General features: G+C 45.7%; 2 protein-coding genes across 3 annotated transcripts in view; one reads left to right on the top strand and one right to left on the bottom strand.

Annotated features, from left to right (window-relative positions):
- The window catches only part of col4a1 (collagen, type IV, alpha 1), a 35,944-nt gene extending 18,927 nt beyond the window's left edge, over nt 1-17,017 (bottom strand). The window contains exon 1 of the mRNA XM_041950440.1: nt 16,803-17,017. Within this exon, the coding sequence (XP_041806374.1) occupies nt 16,803-16,874 (72 nt within the window). The 5' untranslated portion in view covers nt 16,875-17,017. The remainder of the gene's footprint in view (nt 1-16,802) is intronic.
- The window catches only part of col4a2 (collagen, type IV, alpha 2), a 60,036-nt gene continuing 58,482 nt past the window's right edge, over nt 16,872-18,425 (top strand). The window contains exons 1-3 of one of the 2 annotated variants that reach the window (XM_041950439.1): nt 16,872-17,329; nt 17,584-17,699; nt 17,792-17,843. In XM_041950439.1, coding sequence (XP_041806373.1) covers nt 17,650-17,699; nt 17,792-17,843 — 102 coding nt within the window. In that variant the 5' untranslated portion in view covers nt 16,872-17,329; nt 17,584-17,649. The remainder of the gene's footprint in view (nt 17,330-17,583; nt 17,700-17,791; nt 17,844-18,425) is intronic. The other variant, XM_041950438.1, reaches the window with a different exon arrangement.

Here is an 18,425-nt window from a genome sequence, read left to right as displayed (position 1 = left end):
GCTGGAGCCTGGGAACTGGCCTGCACTGCCTTGGCTCCCTCTTCCATTACTCCTCTCCTCCTCTTCCCTCCACCGTCCAGCTGCTGCGAGACTCACGTGAAAGGCGTCCAGCCAAAAGCCTGTCAGGGCTCAGCGGGCCCGGGCAGAGGGTGCACGGCTACGCTACCCGCAAACATTTTTCCCCGTCTGTCTCTCATTCTCACACACACAGCGAATAAATGGCTCCATCATCTGTCATCTTGATCCGTTCCCAACGATCTAAACCTGGCAACTCACACACCAGTCCTTCTAAATTCTACATTTTCTATAACTCAATATCCTGTCCAAGTCTTCAACATATTCCCTGTCTTCCCTCTGACATGCAATCCTCTCCCAGAACTGAATCAATATGTGGCTCTAAAAGCATGGGAAAGCACTGGAAATAGACTTCACTCTCAGGACCTTCAGCTCTGATGGCCCCCGCTCTAGCCAAGTGCACTTGCTCTCCTCTGTTCGCAGTGTGTAACACATGTGTGGCCTGCTACGGTGTCATTTCACCAACACCTCTCCATCTCACCTCTCCACTTCTGGTTCCTAAAGTGTTTTTTTTGTTTGTTTTTTTCCACAGCATGAATGTCTGTAACGCCACATTTAAACCTGAGGAACACCTGCTTCAGATCAGATTAGTGTCATAAGACAAACAGAGGAAAAGGAATACTGACTCTCAGATGGGAGCACATGTGTGTTTCATTATTGCAAACCTGCAGGCTCAGAGCAATAAGAGCTCCTGCTGCTGGATTAACATGATTTTTTTTTTTTTGACAAGTCTCCAAGGGAGTTAAGGCACGCTAATGCAATGAGGGAACACACTCGTATGTTGTCAGCACCCCTCAACTGAATCACAGCTGCGTGGAAGTTCCCTCATTCACCTGTTGCTCTCTGTCTCAGATTTGCTTTCTTTGTCTGCAGTTTTCTCCCGTCCTCTTTAAGGCACAGCCGAGCCGAGCAGACATTCCTGCGTGTTGGAGGGCATGACCGGAGAGCCCGAGCCTCAAACCGCCACGCACGCCGAGGACGCTGAAAAAGCCACCACCCTGTGATGTCTACGGCTGGATCAGCAAACACAGTGCGGTAATCTGCAGGTAGATCAAAGCAGCGTTCCTCTGATTTCTCCTGTTTGTTTTCCTTCCACGTCCGTTGTGCACCGTCACAAACCCAAACACCAGATGGGAGAGAACGCACAAAGACCCAACTGACATCTGCACAAAAAGAGCATCTTGCCGATGAGTCTTGCTGCCATGGAGTGGGTGACTGTCTGATTTGGTATCGGAGTTCTGCAGGAAAACGTGATTTTTAGACGACCTTATCATCACAGATCCTGGGTGTATCGGACGATGAGGGCTCTGATTTATCTATACCACAAGCCGGGGAAGCTTTTCTAACATAAATACCATTTCTATAGGCGTACGTCATGAGGGCGAAAGGTGAACAAGAGCCTCACCAGTTCACACACAAGCCCAGCGTGACAAGAACGTGGTGGAACATAAAGTACATTTACTTAAGTACTGTAACAGCTTGAGGTGCTTTTGCTTTGGTACTCCATTTTATCCTCTTTCCACTTCTTCTTCACTACATTTCAGATGACAATTTTGCAGTTTTTACAGTGGGTGGAAAGCTACTATTAATACTCATCACTTCCTGCATGTACTTTACAATAAATGCATTCACCTGAAGCAGTGTGCACAATGCTATTCATGGTTTTTGATGCAGGATTAAAAACACAACTGTGTAGGACAATACATGAATATGAATAAGCCTAAAAAGAAAGATGGTGTATATTTGTTTCTAATTATGCATAAAAAATTGCATGTTATGCTCACAGTTTCATATTACTTTACATTAAATGATGCCCATCAGTTAACTTTCACTTCACTTCAAAAATACTTTTACCTGAGTCATGTCTCTTTACATGTGATGGAGTATTTATATAGAGAGCGCGCACGTGTGAGACTCTTCTGGAATGTCAGATTGTGAGAAAATGAGGAGGTGGAGATGGTGTTACTCTGCTCAGATAGCATGATCTTCCACAGAACAAACACGCTGAGCAGAAGCCTGCCGCTCGCTGCAGTGATGAGTGTTAACGTCCACTGTGAATATACAGAGGCTGGAGGGTTGCTGAGCTCTGGAGAAACTGTCTCAGATCCAGTAAACCTCTGCACCAGACAGCCTCACGTGTCTCTGGACGAGTGTTTATGTCATTCCTGAGTCTGGATGGCAGGCCTGGATGTCTCCAAACTGTGAAGAATCAATATGACGTGTTCTGGCAGAGTGTTTACATTCGCTGGGCGCTGCGCAAAACAGTGCCTTATCATAATTGTGTGTGTATGACAGTGTGTTTGTGATTGTTTACTGAGGCCGGAGCTGACGGGGAAGCACAGGCCTGAGAGTTTGCTTTGACAGAATTAGAGATAAATGCATCAAATGCCAACAGAGGAGGAGGATGGGGTGGGTGCAGTTTGCGACACGGCACCCTGAGGCACGTTCACAGGCCTTCCGGTGTGGCTCGGTGCTTTGCGTCAGAGGGGCTGGAGGTTACACCAGTTCAAGGCTACACTTCAGCAACACTTGCTTGATATGTCTGACATCATTAGACGGAGCACTGAAATGAGCCCAGGAGAGAGGAAGCGATGAGTAATGTTTACTCTGGAGATTACAGGCTTCGGCCAGCAAGAGATTGGTTTGCAGAGATCCTGACATTAACACAAACACTCCTGATGTAAGCAAAGGGCGAATGTAAAGAGCAGTTGCATAGCTAGATCCTAATAAGAATTCTACTGAAGATTCCCGGATTGCAATTTATAGTCATGACCGAACCTCACTGGGCAGACATAAAGAGCATGCAATACTCTGACTCGCCACAAGGTCCATCTTCTGGAGCTCTTCTGCAGCTTCCAATCATATCACACAGTCTTCATCACTGAATTGTGGATGTTCAAATTTCCATATTTTGTGAGCACTTTTACAAAGGTTGAACATTAACACTTGGAAGGTTTGACCCTAGGAACCAACTGACAAGGTCTGTTGTCTTGTCACAGTTGTATAGAGATTTACATATGAGCATTTACAGTTTCAGGAAAACTGGGCAAATTCCTTCTGCTAAGGAAGATCATCTGATATGATCAAAAACTCCAGAACTACTTCTAAATGGACCTTGAGTTGAAACTGTTTTGTCAGCTACTGTTTCCAGGGTCAAGAATGCACTTTCACTTCCACTCTAACTGCTTAATTTGCAGCATTTGCTAGTCTCTATTGCAGTTGTTACATTGATCCTGGTACTTATAATAACTTTCTGTGCTCTATTAAGGTTAAAACCTTAACTCTATCTCAGAGGCCTTCTGGGAAAAGTATTTCCCAACTTAACCACACAGAACCAAACTGCATTCCTGGCCTCACGGTTCTCATGAAACATCCTGCTACGGGCTTGAGGCATCTTAACTACATTTTGTACAAAGGATAAACAATAGATTGAAAAGGCAACTGGATCCAAATAGGGTCACTTAGTTGGCAGCCTGTATTGTGTAGTCATACAGTTTGTCCTTCGGCTTACTGTGGCTGCATGACTCACTGCCTCTGTGCTTCTTGGCTAAGTGGGCAAATCATGTGTCGCAGCCAACTTCCAAACATGGCATGTGTGCTTAAAGGTTTCCTAAAATGTTCCACTCTTTCATCTTGCGTGAAACAATTACAATAGTTTCATAAATTTTAGCCTGCTGCTGCATACATTTTGTACACAGGATTCATGAACAGTACTGCAGCAGTACCGATGTTAACCACGTGGGGGCAGAAACGTTCCCATCACTGGAGTGCTCAACACTGAGTGTTCGCAAAAGCTGAAGGTGTTTCACTGCCTCTTTCCTACCATGTTAAGGGAAGATCACACAAACATCTGGTCAGTATCATCTACACACTTTTCTCACGACGACTTGATATTCCCAGCAAACTCCTGCCACAGCCTCCCACTACTGATGAAGTATTCCACAATCCCTCGGGGGAATCCTGGAGGTGCTGAGGACTGAAGTGTGGAGGATTTGTCATTTTACATCCCTGCCTTTTCTTGTTGTGTGTGTGCTCATATTCAGACAAATACAACACAAATAAAGCCTGACATTTGGATGACCTTCTATCGAAATCAGGCAGGCATCATGAGATTCATCTAAGACAATTATGGTACTTATTACTGTATGAATTGAATGAAATGAATACGTATCACTCAAGATACCCCCCCCACACACACACACACACACACCCACACACACACACAGCCAGCAGCGCTTTGTTCACATGACCAAACGTAAAGATACAAGGCTGACATGCTCAGCCAGAGTCGTGCACCAAAGTCCTGGCTGCTCTTTGCAGGAAACGAGTGCTGCAGAAGTCTGCTGTTTTTGTTATTGTTTTCAGAAAACAAAACACAAGTCTTCCTGGCCCAGTAATGTGAAAATCTAAGTGCTGTAGCCAGAGACAACGATTTGACTGGAGCGTTGCCTGTCGGTTTATCTCCTTGGCTGTGAGAGGAGCCTTCCTTCCACTCTGATATGGATTTAACTGAGGAAGGAAGCTTCGGACCTCGGTGCTGGGCACTCAGTCTCTCCTGCATTCAGAGCGTTGCACTCTGTGGTTCACATGAAAAGTGAAATCTGACGTCAGATCTCAGCTTGACAAGAGTGTAACAAGAGGGCGCTGATGTTCATAAAAGAAAACTGATAAACCCACTGAACGCTACCTGCCCCGGCAGAGGAAGCCAGCTAGCGAACACAGCCAGCCATAAGGAGAACTACAGTATGTGAGTTCTGCCTCCAACTGACCAAAAAAAGGATTATTAATGCAGGTTTAACTTTCAAAAATTCAGGGTTTCATGCCCCCATCGGTGCAACCATGCTTTCAATCACAGAGCTACTTCCATGGAGGTATCTAAAGGGCACCTAAGTGGTTGTGCTGCCTGGATTTCTCACATGGGTTAGTACCAGCAAAGACCCCTAAATCTCTGAGGTTTAGACTGCAACTACCCCTCTGACTCAGTTTTTTTTTTTTTTTTTGCCTTGAAACTGTCTCCCTGGCTTCTCCACCACGTGTACTCCACCACCAGCTTCCCCATGTGAGGAGAAGTACACAAGTTAGCCATACTGTTGCATCACTTAGCGCTGCGTTTACATTTTGTTCAATGTTGTGGGCATTCGGCTGTTTGGGTTGATTTCAAGCTGGCTGAGCTAATTGCTCTTAATGACATCCGATGAGATTTTGGCTTTGTGTCCCACCAGTAAATATTGTGCAGCTTTGTTAAATTGAACGTATCCATGAACTTTCACATAAACATCTGGGTCCTCGGCGAGTCCTGCTGAAACAACAAGTGGACTCATGGCACGGTCATTCCTTTCAGTGTGTTAAGGTGAATTTTACAAGCCCCCGTGTCCCTTTACTGCAGTGGCATAGTTGGTATAATATGCTTAACCTTTGTATGTCACGGGCTCATGGCGTTAAACCACAGATCATGGCTTCCATATGGAGACAATCAGGATAGTTTTACTCCATAAATGTCAGAAAGATCTCGCTTGGCAGCAGGGATCATTAAGCAACACCAAATGAGACAGTTATGGAACGCACTGTGATACAGGAAATACAAGCCCATGTAATAAATAAGCAGAAACAATATATACACAAGCACATGTGCACAAAACGAAAAAAAACACACCTACACTAGACACCATTCAGCTGATTCTGATGTCATGTAAACTATGACATCAGCGTCTGAGCACTGTTGACTCAGTCCAGCTTTGTGGTGGCTCTGAGTGTTTATTTGTGTTTTTTCTTCACGGTCAATAAGATCACAGGTGCTGCTGACCACAACCACACTGTTCCCACAATAGTCCTCAGCTACGCACACTGAAGCAGCAGAGAGAGATAAGCAGGGGAAAAAAAAACCCTATAAAATAATAAAAGATGAGCGGAGGAGGACGTTTTTTCAGACTGTGCTGGGTTGAACCATGCTACTCTGACATTCCTGGCCTTCTCTGGTACTGACAGGCTGGGGTGAGAGAATAGAGGTGGAGGAGGGGAATTTTCTGACTGCCATACTTGGAAGACAAGGCTCCTGGTGCAACTCGCTCTGTAAACAGCCTGGGTGTGTGTATGCGCGAGGGTGAGCTGCATGTGCACACGCTGGAGCGGTGCGATGTGAAACAGCACAGATATCAAGCTAAGCTAAAGCAGTCTTCACGTATAAGTTAGATTCTCTGAACGTGGAGTGGATGTATGATGGCGGCATCCACAGAAATTAACTTTGATTAACTTTTATGAATTTTGCTGGATGTACTTTAAAACCTTAAATGAATAGTTTGACATTTTGGGAAGTACTTATAACACTTCTCAAGCTCAATAATTAGCTCATTGTTTAATTCACACAAAAAAAGTGTAAAGTGTTCCCCCTGTCTCCACTCTTTGTGCTAAGCTAACGTAGCCAGCTACGGGCTGGCTTTATATTTAGTATACAGACGTGAGAACAGTATTGATCCTCTAATTTAGCGCTTGGTAAGAAAGCAAATAAGTGTATTTCCCAAAAAGTCAAGCTTTTCCTTTACCAAATGCCCACTTTACGGCTCAAAATGTCTAAAACAGTCTTATTTCATTTAGCGTTACAAACTACAGACACACACAATACAGGAGGACCCAAGGCCAAGCTGAGAGTCCAGCTCCTACAGACGAAACAGGGCAATGTTTTCTGTTTCCTTTATTTAAGGAGTCCTGTAGGGCATATTTGCTGAGACCAGCTTGATGTAAAACATGTCCTGCTCTGGCTTCAGCCAGCAGGTTTTCATCTACACGACAGAAATAATTCAAGGCTTCTGTAACCAAAAGCAGATGCATCTGCAGAGAGCTGTTCACACACACACACACACACACACACCCAAATAATGCCTGCACAAAAATGCATATGGAGGAACATTGCGTGTGTGTGTGCAGAAACACACACGTGTAATGGATGTAAACACAAAAAGAAAAATGAAAACCATACAACCTCTGCAAGCATGGAGAGATTGAAACTTTATCCCGTGGGAAAAGATAATATTGCAAGAAAATGCTTGGAAATGACTGAGCAAATGTCAAGTGACACACATAGGAATGTGCAGTACATATGCACACACACACACACACAGAAAAGTTAATGAACAAGGTAACAAACACAACAGTCAGTCGCCAGTCTGCTCATGCATGACCAAGCGTGACCAGGTTAATGTCGCCCGTCATCAACTTTGGGGTCAGGCGAGCAGATCAGCTGTAAGTGGCTGTGAAAACTGCATCTCTACCAAAAGACATAAGTGCATCGCTCACTTATCAAGGTCAAACAGTTCCACGCTTAACTTCAGAATCTCAGCAAACGGAGAAAACTAACATGAGCACAAGTCTACTATAATTCAGTGAAGCCAACTGTGGACAGATCTGCAAACAAAGCTCATCCTCTGGGGCCGCAGACGTTGTTGAACATGTCAGCGGACATGCGAAATGAAGCAGGAACGCTGCACAGTCCTCTTCAGCAGAGCAGCAGCGGCCATGTCAACAGTCCACGCAGGAATTCTCACGTGAAAAATTAACTCAGCAAATGGGAAAATCGTTTTGGATTACTTCTCAGGCCTCGCTGTGTGTGTGTGTGTGTGTGTGTGTGTGTGTGTGTGTGTGTGTGTGTGTGTGTGTGTACACTGGCACTGTATGTGTGCATGGTAATATGAAAAGCCTGGAATTGGCTGATCTTCAAGTACTGGTGGAATAACTCCAGCTGTTGCATAGAGGGAGAAGAAAACTCTACTGATAACTCACTGTGCATGCTGAGGAAAACTAGAGGTGGGAAAATCCTGATACTGTTGCACAGATTAAACCAAAGCCAAAGAGCCCAAAAAGGTCCACTGAGTCAATCGAACAGTATCATTTTATCACCAACACCAAAGACATTTAGCCACCGTTCACTCTGCCTTAGATTACACGGGTCCCTGACCTCTCCTAATCAGCTGCACCCCATCTTGACCAGTCACATGACCCTCGCAGGCTCATCCTGTTGACCTCTAACCTCTGGCCAGGCCATTAGAGGGGATTTAGAGATTCAAACAGAGCTTTCAATATAAGGGTCATCTTGATAACTCGTCTCTTCACCGGTGTCTTGAGTGTTCCTGTGTGGAAGGACGTGCTTGTGAATGCAATGTTACCTTGTTAACAAATTAAGGAAGACTCCCACTAATCTTTTGGCCTTAGAGGGGACTTTCCGGCTCTGACTACTGCACACACGCACACACACATACTAGCACTCGACCCAATAACAGTCTTGACCTGAAGCTGGTTATATATCGACGATAAAGGAAAGCTTTCGGTACTCAGAAGCAGGAGATGCTGCGTCTCACTCACACTGAAGTCTGAGAAGGCAGAAATCTGGTGATCTGAGTGTGAACTTTATCTTCTTACAGTGTTGTCTCAGCCAGTGGGAGTGATGGGTTCGCCGGTTTGTGTGCAGGGCTCTGTTCACGTGCCCACGCATCACTGGTCTGAGCAATTATTGTTCCACACGGGAAAAAGAAACATTCCTCTACAATCCTACAGGAACAGGATCAGTTCAAGCACTGATACAAACAAGCGTTAAATCGAAAGCTCTCTGCCTCTGCGCTTCTTTTTCCTGCCTGCTTGTTTGCAGCTGTTTTGGATGCCTGTGCGTTCGAAATAAATAACCATTAATCCACAATAATCTGGAACAGAGTTCACACTTTTTTCCTCTGCTAACAAATCAGATATTGAGGCAGTGAGAGGTAGAAAATGGTCAGGGGTGGTGGGTTTGTTTTCTGAGAAAAGGCCAGTTCAGTTCATGTGAGCGGCTGATCTGCCCGCTGCTCCTCTGTGAATGTGCAGCACTGTGCCACAGGATGTGGGGTTTAGGAAGCCATTCTTTCTATAAGGAGGAAGGCCTCTTCCTTGCCTTTTATGCTCACAAAGACAAGAAGGGGTTGGGTCAGCCTCGAGTCTCTCTCAAGAGCGCTCTGGTATCTGGGAATAGCGTCAGCACGTGAGGACAAGGAATGACCTCGGTGACTTCGTACCAGCCAAATACATCCAACCTGGAAAATTCTCACACTGTTTTTTCCCCCCCCAGTTTGTTACACCCCTGCTAGGCACTAACACTGGCATGATAACTTGCCCATGATAGCTATATTTCCATCTAATCGGCAAGACAGTTTGAAGCAAACTGTCACAAAAAAGGGCGTGTGTCTCATGGGATACTTCTAAATGTGCATCAAAATACGTTGACAGAAACACGGCTAATGACAATGTTAACACGCTGGCGTTACGTAGGTATAACATTAATCATGTCTGCCTTTTAAATTTAGCATGCTAGCTTGCCGAAATGTGTTAGCACTAAACACAAAGTTCGGCTGAGGCCGATGAAAGTTGATTTGACAATTACAGTTTTGGCCTGTTGATGGCGCCAGATGGAAAGAGAGAGGAGATCAGAGTTATTACAGTATATTCTGAGGGGCCATTCATGTCTGTACCAAACTCCATGGCAGTCCATGCAATAGGCATTCATGTCAAAACCACAAATGTCAACCTCATGGTGGCGCTAGAGGAAAAGTCAGAAGATCACTTTCAAAAAACACACACGTGTCACACGGAAGCGTCTGGGGTTCGCGTTAGTAATTTATACAAAGAAGCATTTCCATCACCGTTCTACAGAGTGACACAATGCATCCATCAGGGAGTGAGCACATCCAGGAAGTGTGTGTGTGTGTGCATGGAAGCTCCATTTCCATTTCAACAAAGGCTTTTCCATTCTTGTGTGCTCACTTGCGTGATGTTGGTTCCCAACAAGGAAATCGCCCCGTTGTAAAACTGTCATTGACATCAGAGACACAGCAGGTTTTACATGATACATAACTGAGGCGGCATCGCAGGAGTGAGAATAAGTGTGAGAAAGAGAGGAAATCCCAAACTCCAGAGAGAGGCAGCCTTTATGCCTGCACTTCACTTCCCCGTCTGCAACAAACTAACGATAATGGAGCTCTTTAGCCCCATTAGCATACCATACACTTCAGATGATAGCTATCTAATAGGCAGAGCTGCTCTCTATTGTTCACTTGTTTCCATATCAAGCCTTATCTCCTACATCACCATGACATCACTGCCGGCTGAACATATAGAGACTGCAACTTCAAGAATTCAGCGCCCTGAGGCGTTAGAGATGCCGGAGGCTGACAACAGATCTGCTCTCGTATCACGTAAAAAAAGTCTTAATCTACCCCTAGACTCAACTATGCATTGGAAGATTAGCATATCTCTTCTGATGGGAACCACATCATGTGACCAGCTTAGTTTACTTCCTTCTCAAAGTTATCAGATTAAGCTTTTTCTTTTCTGGAATACTTTCGTACAATAACAGCAACACAAATGAGCGATTCCCATTGTGCAGAGAGTCGACAGAGCGCAACCGTCAGCAGCGACATAAAGGAGCAACACAGGAGGAGATGGATAAAGCATCTGTTCCTCCAGGAAAGAGCCTCAAAGCTGCAGGTATGGATGAACTATGGAGGCACTCCCAGGTCCTCCGAATTACAGTCGCAACGGACTCAGGGGCTGCTATTTCCATCAGTCCTCCTCTGCAACTTTAGAGCCATCACAGTCCAGTGCAACCATGTCTGGTAAACATACAGAGCAACTCCAGCTCAGCTCAGTGTGCAGGAACATGTGGGGTCTACCCTGAGAGGCGGAAGGCACAGACAGCGTTAAAACCCAGATTAAACCACTTCAGACATCTCCGTCATGTTCAGCTGACAGAAATAAAAAATGTCTCCATTCATCTAACGCTCAGACACGTTGAAAGGTGCCCCACACCACATACGCCTCATTCTGGCAAGAGCATCCATTGGTTAACTTTTAACGGGGCAAATATGAAGCATGTGCCTGTGTCATCTGCATCATCATGTGGTCTGAAGTGTCTCTGGCTTCATGCAGCTTCCCCCTGTTCATCCGGGCTCGTCACTGATTAGCTACAAACTCGACACACAAGCTAATGTCACGCTAACTCTCACCTGCACCCAAAACAACATGGTGTGGAGTGCGTGAGGCCCCATTATCTAATCGAATGTTATAATGCGGGCATGCTTCTAATTTGAGATACTCTGCAGAATATTGGAATTTGATGGCAACAGTTAGAATCATTAACAAGCTGCTGGGACTGGTTGTTCGTCTACCTGCTCGTGCAACCTGTCAACCTGTCCAGCTGGTTCATGTCACAGTCCGAGACCTCACTTTGTGTCCTCCTGACCAGAGTTCACGTTTTTGTCCCGAACACTTACAGCGTGCCTTTCGCTGTTTGATTGAACTCAGATGATGGTAGGCTGGATTAAAGTTAAATGAAAGATATTTCACGCTGTACAAGGTGAGAAAACCCCATAAAAATGGACAAACTTGAAGAAAAATGCAAGTCTGCTGAGCTAGAAACAAAGTGGACTCAACTTTCTGGCAATAAGAGATATAATTTAACCAACGTCCATAAACTATGTGTTCATTATGAATTAGCTTTTTACCAAAACCTGTTCTGTTCAGTCTGTTATGTGTGTGATCTTTTACTCTTTGCCAAACCACAATCACCCTGAGGAACACTCAGTCCTGCAGTGTATAAAGAACAGCTTTTCATTTTAGCCTCCTCACATTTTTTCTTTAATTCATCTGTATGGTTTTTATAAGAACAAACTGTCTTTTTCTTTCAGATACCCCGAGTCCTTTCTTGTGCAGGGTCAGATACAAAAATAAGACATGAGATACAAGGACCAAGTTTTGTTTTAAACATTTCTTTTTCTGCAGAGAGGCGAGTTAATGACTTAAGTAACTTAGTCATGTCGATAAGTCATGTTGACAGAGGGAGAAGGCATAAACTCCATGATGTTTATCTGAGAAGATCCATCTCTCTGTCTGTATTTATATTACAGCAACAAGAATAGACAATAGACAAAAATAGAAATAGTGCATGACCAATGGGTGTTTTGATTGTTGCAACTGGTACGTTGTTCCTGCAAAGCGAGAAAGGGTTTGTTGATTTTAGGTGTAAGATGTTTAGGAACCTTCAACGATCTTTCACTACAGCTCAGGTTGGAACAAAAGCAGAAACATTTGCAGCAAAAGGAAAACAAAATGACTTTTTTAGTTCCAGGCAGAAAGAACAAACCATCACTGACGAGAAGGTCGGACATCCGAGAACAGAGCGGGCTGAGGTCCACTCAACATCACTGCATGTGGTCGGATAATCAGGAGGGGATTATAATTACTGTAAACACGGATGTTGAGGAAATCAGTCGACTCTACCGCATTACAATGCAAGATGCTGCCATTTAGACAAAATTTAAACCAAGTATTGCACATCCAGACCTCCACCTTATCCAGATCGCTGAATCCTGCAATTTTGCAGGTTCCCTGTGCAAAACCTCCTCACACAGATCCATTCACAGACACGCCCAGACCCTGATCTGCACCGTCCTGTACTGCAAACACACAGAGTAACCACAGGCCTAAATGTTGTTGACTTGAGGGGTTATAATGTCGCAGCCAAACATTTACATTCTACAGAAACCCTGACTAGACGCTGTTCTTTACTCTTGCACCTGTCGTAAGATGGAAGCTTTTCAGGCCAAAAACTGACAAAGAGAACAGCTGAAGGAAGAGACAGCCCAAACTTTACACTTCACTTCATGTGGACCAATAGGAAAAAAAAGCCATAAATCTAATGAGACCGTCATCGCCATCTTTATTATCCTCCATCAGTTGTACAATTTGGCAGCAGCGGGTGGAAGTTCAGGTCAGGGACCAGAGAGCGAGACTAAAAGATTTGCTACGGGGTATCATCTCTGGCTCCGACCAACATTCCTCCTCTTCTAGGGCTCATAACCTCGTCGCCTCCCTCCCTCCCTCCTCTACCCGCCTTCTCCTCCATCCTTCCATCACTCTCCGCCTCCCTGTCAGACAGACGTATCTATTACATCTCCATCCAAGCCGCAGATGACATTTATGACTCATCAATTTCGCAGTTAAACGGCTAAATTGCCCTTTCACCAAAACAATACACCTCTGGGAAGTAAGCGATCTCGAGTAAAAGACAAGTCGATCTCGAGTTAGTTCATGTGCAGAAAATATTAGCGTGGGACAAGAGAAGTGGTTCATGTGAGGAAAGTAAAAAGCAGCTGTGATAAATTTAAATGAAATGCTTTCCCGGTGATGCTTGGACCACAGGGAAATGAAAAGGGCTTTGCCATGCTTACCCACTGTTTAATCCTCTCCTCACTTAGTGCAGACTGGGAACACACACAGAGACACACACACACACATAAGAAAGTGGGCCATACCTGCCACACTACTTGAGTATCAAGGTCAGGGGAGAATTATCTTTGCCACCCAGAGACGCCTGACAAAATACAGGGACGCAAACACAATCACAACTCTTCCAAATGTAGGCATTTTTACAAGGCTGGGGGTCAGGGGTCAGGCAGGTTGTGCCTTCCCAGGGTGCACAGCTCGGTTGGTGGCCAGTCACAGAAACGGGGTCAGCTGTTGTCTCCGTGGGGGGTGGTGGGGAGGAGGCCGGTGTGCAGGATCAGGCCTAGACCAAACTACAAGCAGCCCTGTCAGCACTCGGGGCGGCGTGACCGACAGATCAAGTCTTGATAATGATTCAAAGCTCTCGACAGACGATACACGCACATTCCTTGGGCTGCGCTGGGATTAGCGGCTCTCGCTGCTGCTTCCTCCGTGTTTGAGCGGTGCATTCATCCTGCCTGGGGGTCGCCCCGTCCTAGAACACCACGGCAAAGCTGCGAGTAGGAACCTGACCGCAGAAGCTTGTCGATCCCACCAGCTACTTCCCTTTCCCGATCCCTCCATCCAACATCCCACACACAAACTCTCACTCCAGGAATCTATTAATCTGCCCTTCCTCCTCCTCCTCCTCCTCCCTCTCCCCCTTCTCTTGGAATTACCAATGACTCATTCCGACCAGATTAAATGACCGCCAAGGGGGACAAACTCTATTCTGTTGATATTATGTTTAAAAAATCACTCAGGATCAGATGATGCAGTGAAACAAATAGTGAGCAAAGGTCTTCATAGATGGAAATATCAGGTGGTTGCTTCATTATTAAACAGTCCAGAGGGTGAGGGCAAGGCAACCTTAGATTATCCCTTCATAACTGCCTTTCCAAAGTCAGCCTGACCCATTCTAGACTCAGGTTTATCACGTGTGTGTATGAATTGTTTTGTGTATATTCACTCCTGGCCTCAGTTTAGCCCCGCTGATTGTGAAGGAGCCCAAACAGAAGGCTCTGATCCTCAGTCAACTTTGCGTCCCTGTGTATGTGAAGACAAAGAGAAGGTAAACACCCTGAAGCGCCTCATGGACGTCGGCCAAACACTGATTTACATTAATGAAGGTGCTGCTTTACAGCCCAGAGGATCTGCGTCATTGCTCTGGATGTAGCCGATGAGGAAAGCCCCTTTCTGCTACATGACAGGATCACACACTTCCTGCTGCGGATGGGAAAATATGCAACTACTGACAGTAAATCCAGAATGTTGCATTACTCCGATTTCATTGGAGTCATCTGGTCAGCAACAAGATGTTCAGCCAGATACACACCTCCTCAGCCGTCACCTCCTCAGCCCAGATGTCCAAATCCAGACGGGCCGTGGATAAAAGTCGCCTCTGCAGCCTTGTTTAACCTGATATGTCATCGTACGCTTCTATCCTACGCAGCTCCCTGAGTCACAGCTCAGTACTGTGAATAATAAAGTGCACAATGATTATTTGGTGAATAAAACATCTGGTTAATGGGATGTCAAAGCCAGCACTACCAGGAAAATGGATGGACGGATATAAGTCAGCGTAGGTTTCACTGAGCTGACAGTGGAGATCTTTTTAACCCGTGGCTCACGTCATTATTCAGCTGACTCTTGTAATCAGTATTCTATTCTACATTTTTTGATACTTTATGACGACAGTTTGCAGCTACAATCCATCACAGCTGGAAATGCATATCCTTAAAAAAAAAAAAACACCCATGGAAAGATGGAGAAACTCCCCACATGACAACGCCAGGCTCCCAGGGGAGGTGTTAATTTTCTCTGAAACAACATGCATCGCTCCATTGTGCAATGACTCTGAGCGATTAACAGCCCGTCCTCGTCTTAACGCTTGACTCAGTCCACCAGTCCTCCCCCTCACCTGCATCCCTGGCGTGAGAGATGTTTCTGCTGCAGGCTCCACCCGCGCTTCAAAATAAAGCACCACGTCCGGCGAGCCTTTCAGCAGACGGCGACCGCTGGAGTTATGTGTATCTCAAAGCAGGTTTTCTCCCCCACTGCTAATTCTCATTAAACCTTTTCCTGGGTTACCTACTTCTGAATGATGAAAATCTGGAAAAGTTTCCAAAAATGGACAATTTCTTCCAGTGAAATTCCCATTTGTCTAACCTGATAAAGGTTTACTGACCAAAACGTTGAAAAGAGTGTCCTATATCACCATTTCAAAATGTTTATGATACAGCTCCCTAGATTCCTTAAAATGAGCTGTCTAAACATGTTTCATGTCAAACATTTCTCTTTTGTAAAGTGAGAGTTACAGGCTCCAGTTTTATCCACTAGAACGCTGAGATCAGATGACTCCTAATATCTCATATTCATTCATTTGTAATGGAAACGGGCCACTCTGCTACATGTTTGGCTTAAATCAGCAGCAACACAGGCGAACAGGGAGAGGGGACAGTCTGATGACTGGAAACAAACAGTGAAAAATCCTGCTGACATCATGGCGCTTCAGCTCGTGTATGACTTAGACGTAACAGAGCTTCACTGATGGTGTATTAAGTGTGAACTAATCACATGAAGGGACTAGATCGCATCTTAGTGGGAGCAACACCAAATCATGATACATCCCGCATTAATTCATGCATTCACGCATCAGGAGTGATGCATAAGATGACCATCACTTATACCCTGACTATAAACTGTTCCTAGAACAGTCACATCTCACCACCATGTCACCATGTGACCAACAGAGTACAACAAGTTTGTCTCTATTAGCTAATTAACTAAGCATACCAATGATTAACTGTCTCCCTAATTATACCTCTCTTTAATACACACATGCAGCTACTGTGGGCAGCCCACCCTCCCTCCCTCTCTTCCCCCTCTCTCCCCCTCTCTCCCCCCTCTCTCCCCCTCCCTGACTCTCCCTCCCTCCTCTCTGTCTCTCTCTCCTCTCTCTCTCTCTCCTCACTCTCCTCTGTCTCTCCCCCTCTCGCCCCCCCTCCCTTCTCTCTCTCTGTTAGTAGATTGGACTCAGAGTGTTCAGAGCAGCTTGACGGAGCTCGATCAAACAGACAGACATGTATGTCAAGACACAGAAACCACAACAGAGGCAGAAAATACAATAATGTGGACTGCAGCGCGTGCTGCTCTATGCCACTGAAACACTGTAATGTGTCTGTTTCAGTGAAGATGAACACAGTTAATGATTTGTTAAAATGTGCTGAATTCGTCTCAGAAAAACAGCTGGCAGCACACAGATTCAAGTCTTACATGTGCGCATGTTTTGCCTGAACACCCGAACAAAGTCTAAAATCACTGGCAGCTGCACTGTGTCTGAAAGTTGCGCGCAGAAACTGACGAACTTTCGGCTCTAGTTGGTGCTTTTCTGCAGAAAAATATGTTAAAGCTCCCCACAGTGTTGTATAGATGCTTCACCCGCTTACCTCAGCCCCAGTCAGGTCTACACTCGAGTAGAGAGCCGCCAGCAGCAGCAGCGTGCCGGGCGGTAACAGCATCGCGGCGGTGCGCAGTGGAAACTGAGCGCGCAATCAGTGCAGAGAGCCCGCAAACAGCCACCTGTTGACCGCTTCTCGTCCTCTTTCTTCGGGTAATTCGCCGCTTATCAGCAGAGCGCGGGCAGCACGTTTGGCTGCATCTTTGTCCGAGACGATCTGAGCTTCTGATCAATGCAAGTTGGTCTTGTTTCTGCCGCACCACACCCCCCTCCCAAAACGACCACCCTTACCCATGCAAACGGGCTCAACCCTTCTTCAACAAACACTTTGACTTTTCTCGGTAAGGAGAGGGACTACTCGGCTCACTTTGCTGGTTTTTCTCACAATATTGGAGGAGGTTTTTAGTTCCACAGGTACCTGTTCTGAAACTTTTCAGCTCGGGAACCTGCGCATCTCTTCCCCCCCGTGACAACTCTTTCCTTCATCTTACTATCGCGCGCAAGCCTGGGGTGACTGTAAGTAATGTGTTTTATCAAGTGATGACAAAAATAATGATATTTAGAAAATGAGAACATTTGATTAATCAGTGCAACTGTGCCATGAGAGCGGTTCATACGGGGCGACCCGCGAGGTTATTCTGTACAGCAAAAGCAGCGATGATGTTAAATGTATGTAAATGCATCTGTTTAAACAGTAACCAGGCGTGTGAAATGTGTGGACTCGTGGGTGGACGGTGATTGTTAACGTTTGGGGTGTCGCTGTGCCTCAGGTCAGGCAGTCATGCAGTAGAAGTGTCCCTACAAGAGAAACGGCGGACCTGAAGTTTGCGGTGCGCATGAGTGGGACCATGCCGGGACGACACAGCAGAGCACTTACAAATCTGAGGTGAGCTTAAGAATGGGCGCTTTCCACCGCAAAACGTGACCACATGGTCGCCTGATCAGCATTTTTACCGCTGTCACTTTCATTGACTACAGGCTGCTGCTTCTGTGCGTCTCCGTAGCCATCCTCGCATCAGGAGCGCACGCGGTAAGTTCTCTCCCACCTGTTGATGATTTTTGCTTGCAAGCTCTCGCTTTTAGACCGCAGCCTGTCTGCAGGTAAGGTGTAGGAATGGAGCGTCTTCAGGCTCGGTGTGTGTTTCTGCTCGGCAGACACACGCAGACAAACCGTGGGAGTGTCTGGTTTGGGGAGTTCCTCCAGTAGGAGGGTTCTTGGCTTTGCATGCTTGTAAATAGCAGCGAGGCTCAAAACAGTTTCTTGTGAAATGTTGAAATTTTACTGGCGGACACTCGCGCTGTTTTGCTTTTGCAAAGGGATGAACAGAAATGGGGTTTCATGTGGGCCTACAAGAAGTGGTGCCTTGCTCGACCCTTGACCCTGCAGGGGTTGAGGGGTGGGGTCATGACCTCTGCACCCATGATCGTAACTTTTTGAGCTTTTTTAGTATTACATTTGTCATGGTGTACTTATGTGTTGCAAAATAGCTTCAACCAGCAGTCTCCTCAACGAGAATGACACAATTGTTTATGTTTGTGTCAGTCTGACAGATCGCAATGTTTAAAGAAGAAGTCACATTATTACAAGACAATACATCAGACGTTTTTCGAA

The sequence above is a fragment of the Chelmon rostratus genome, chromosome 13 (genome assembly GCF_017976325.1).
Source record: "Chelmon rostratus isolate fCheRos1 chromosome 13, fCheRos1.pri, whole genome shotgun sequence".
Taxonomy (NCBI): Eukaryota; Metazoa; Chordata; class Actinopteri; order Chaetodontiformes; family Chaetodontidae; genus Chelmon; species Chelmon rostratus.
This window is presented reverse-complemented; position numbering and strand designations above follow the sequence as displayed.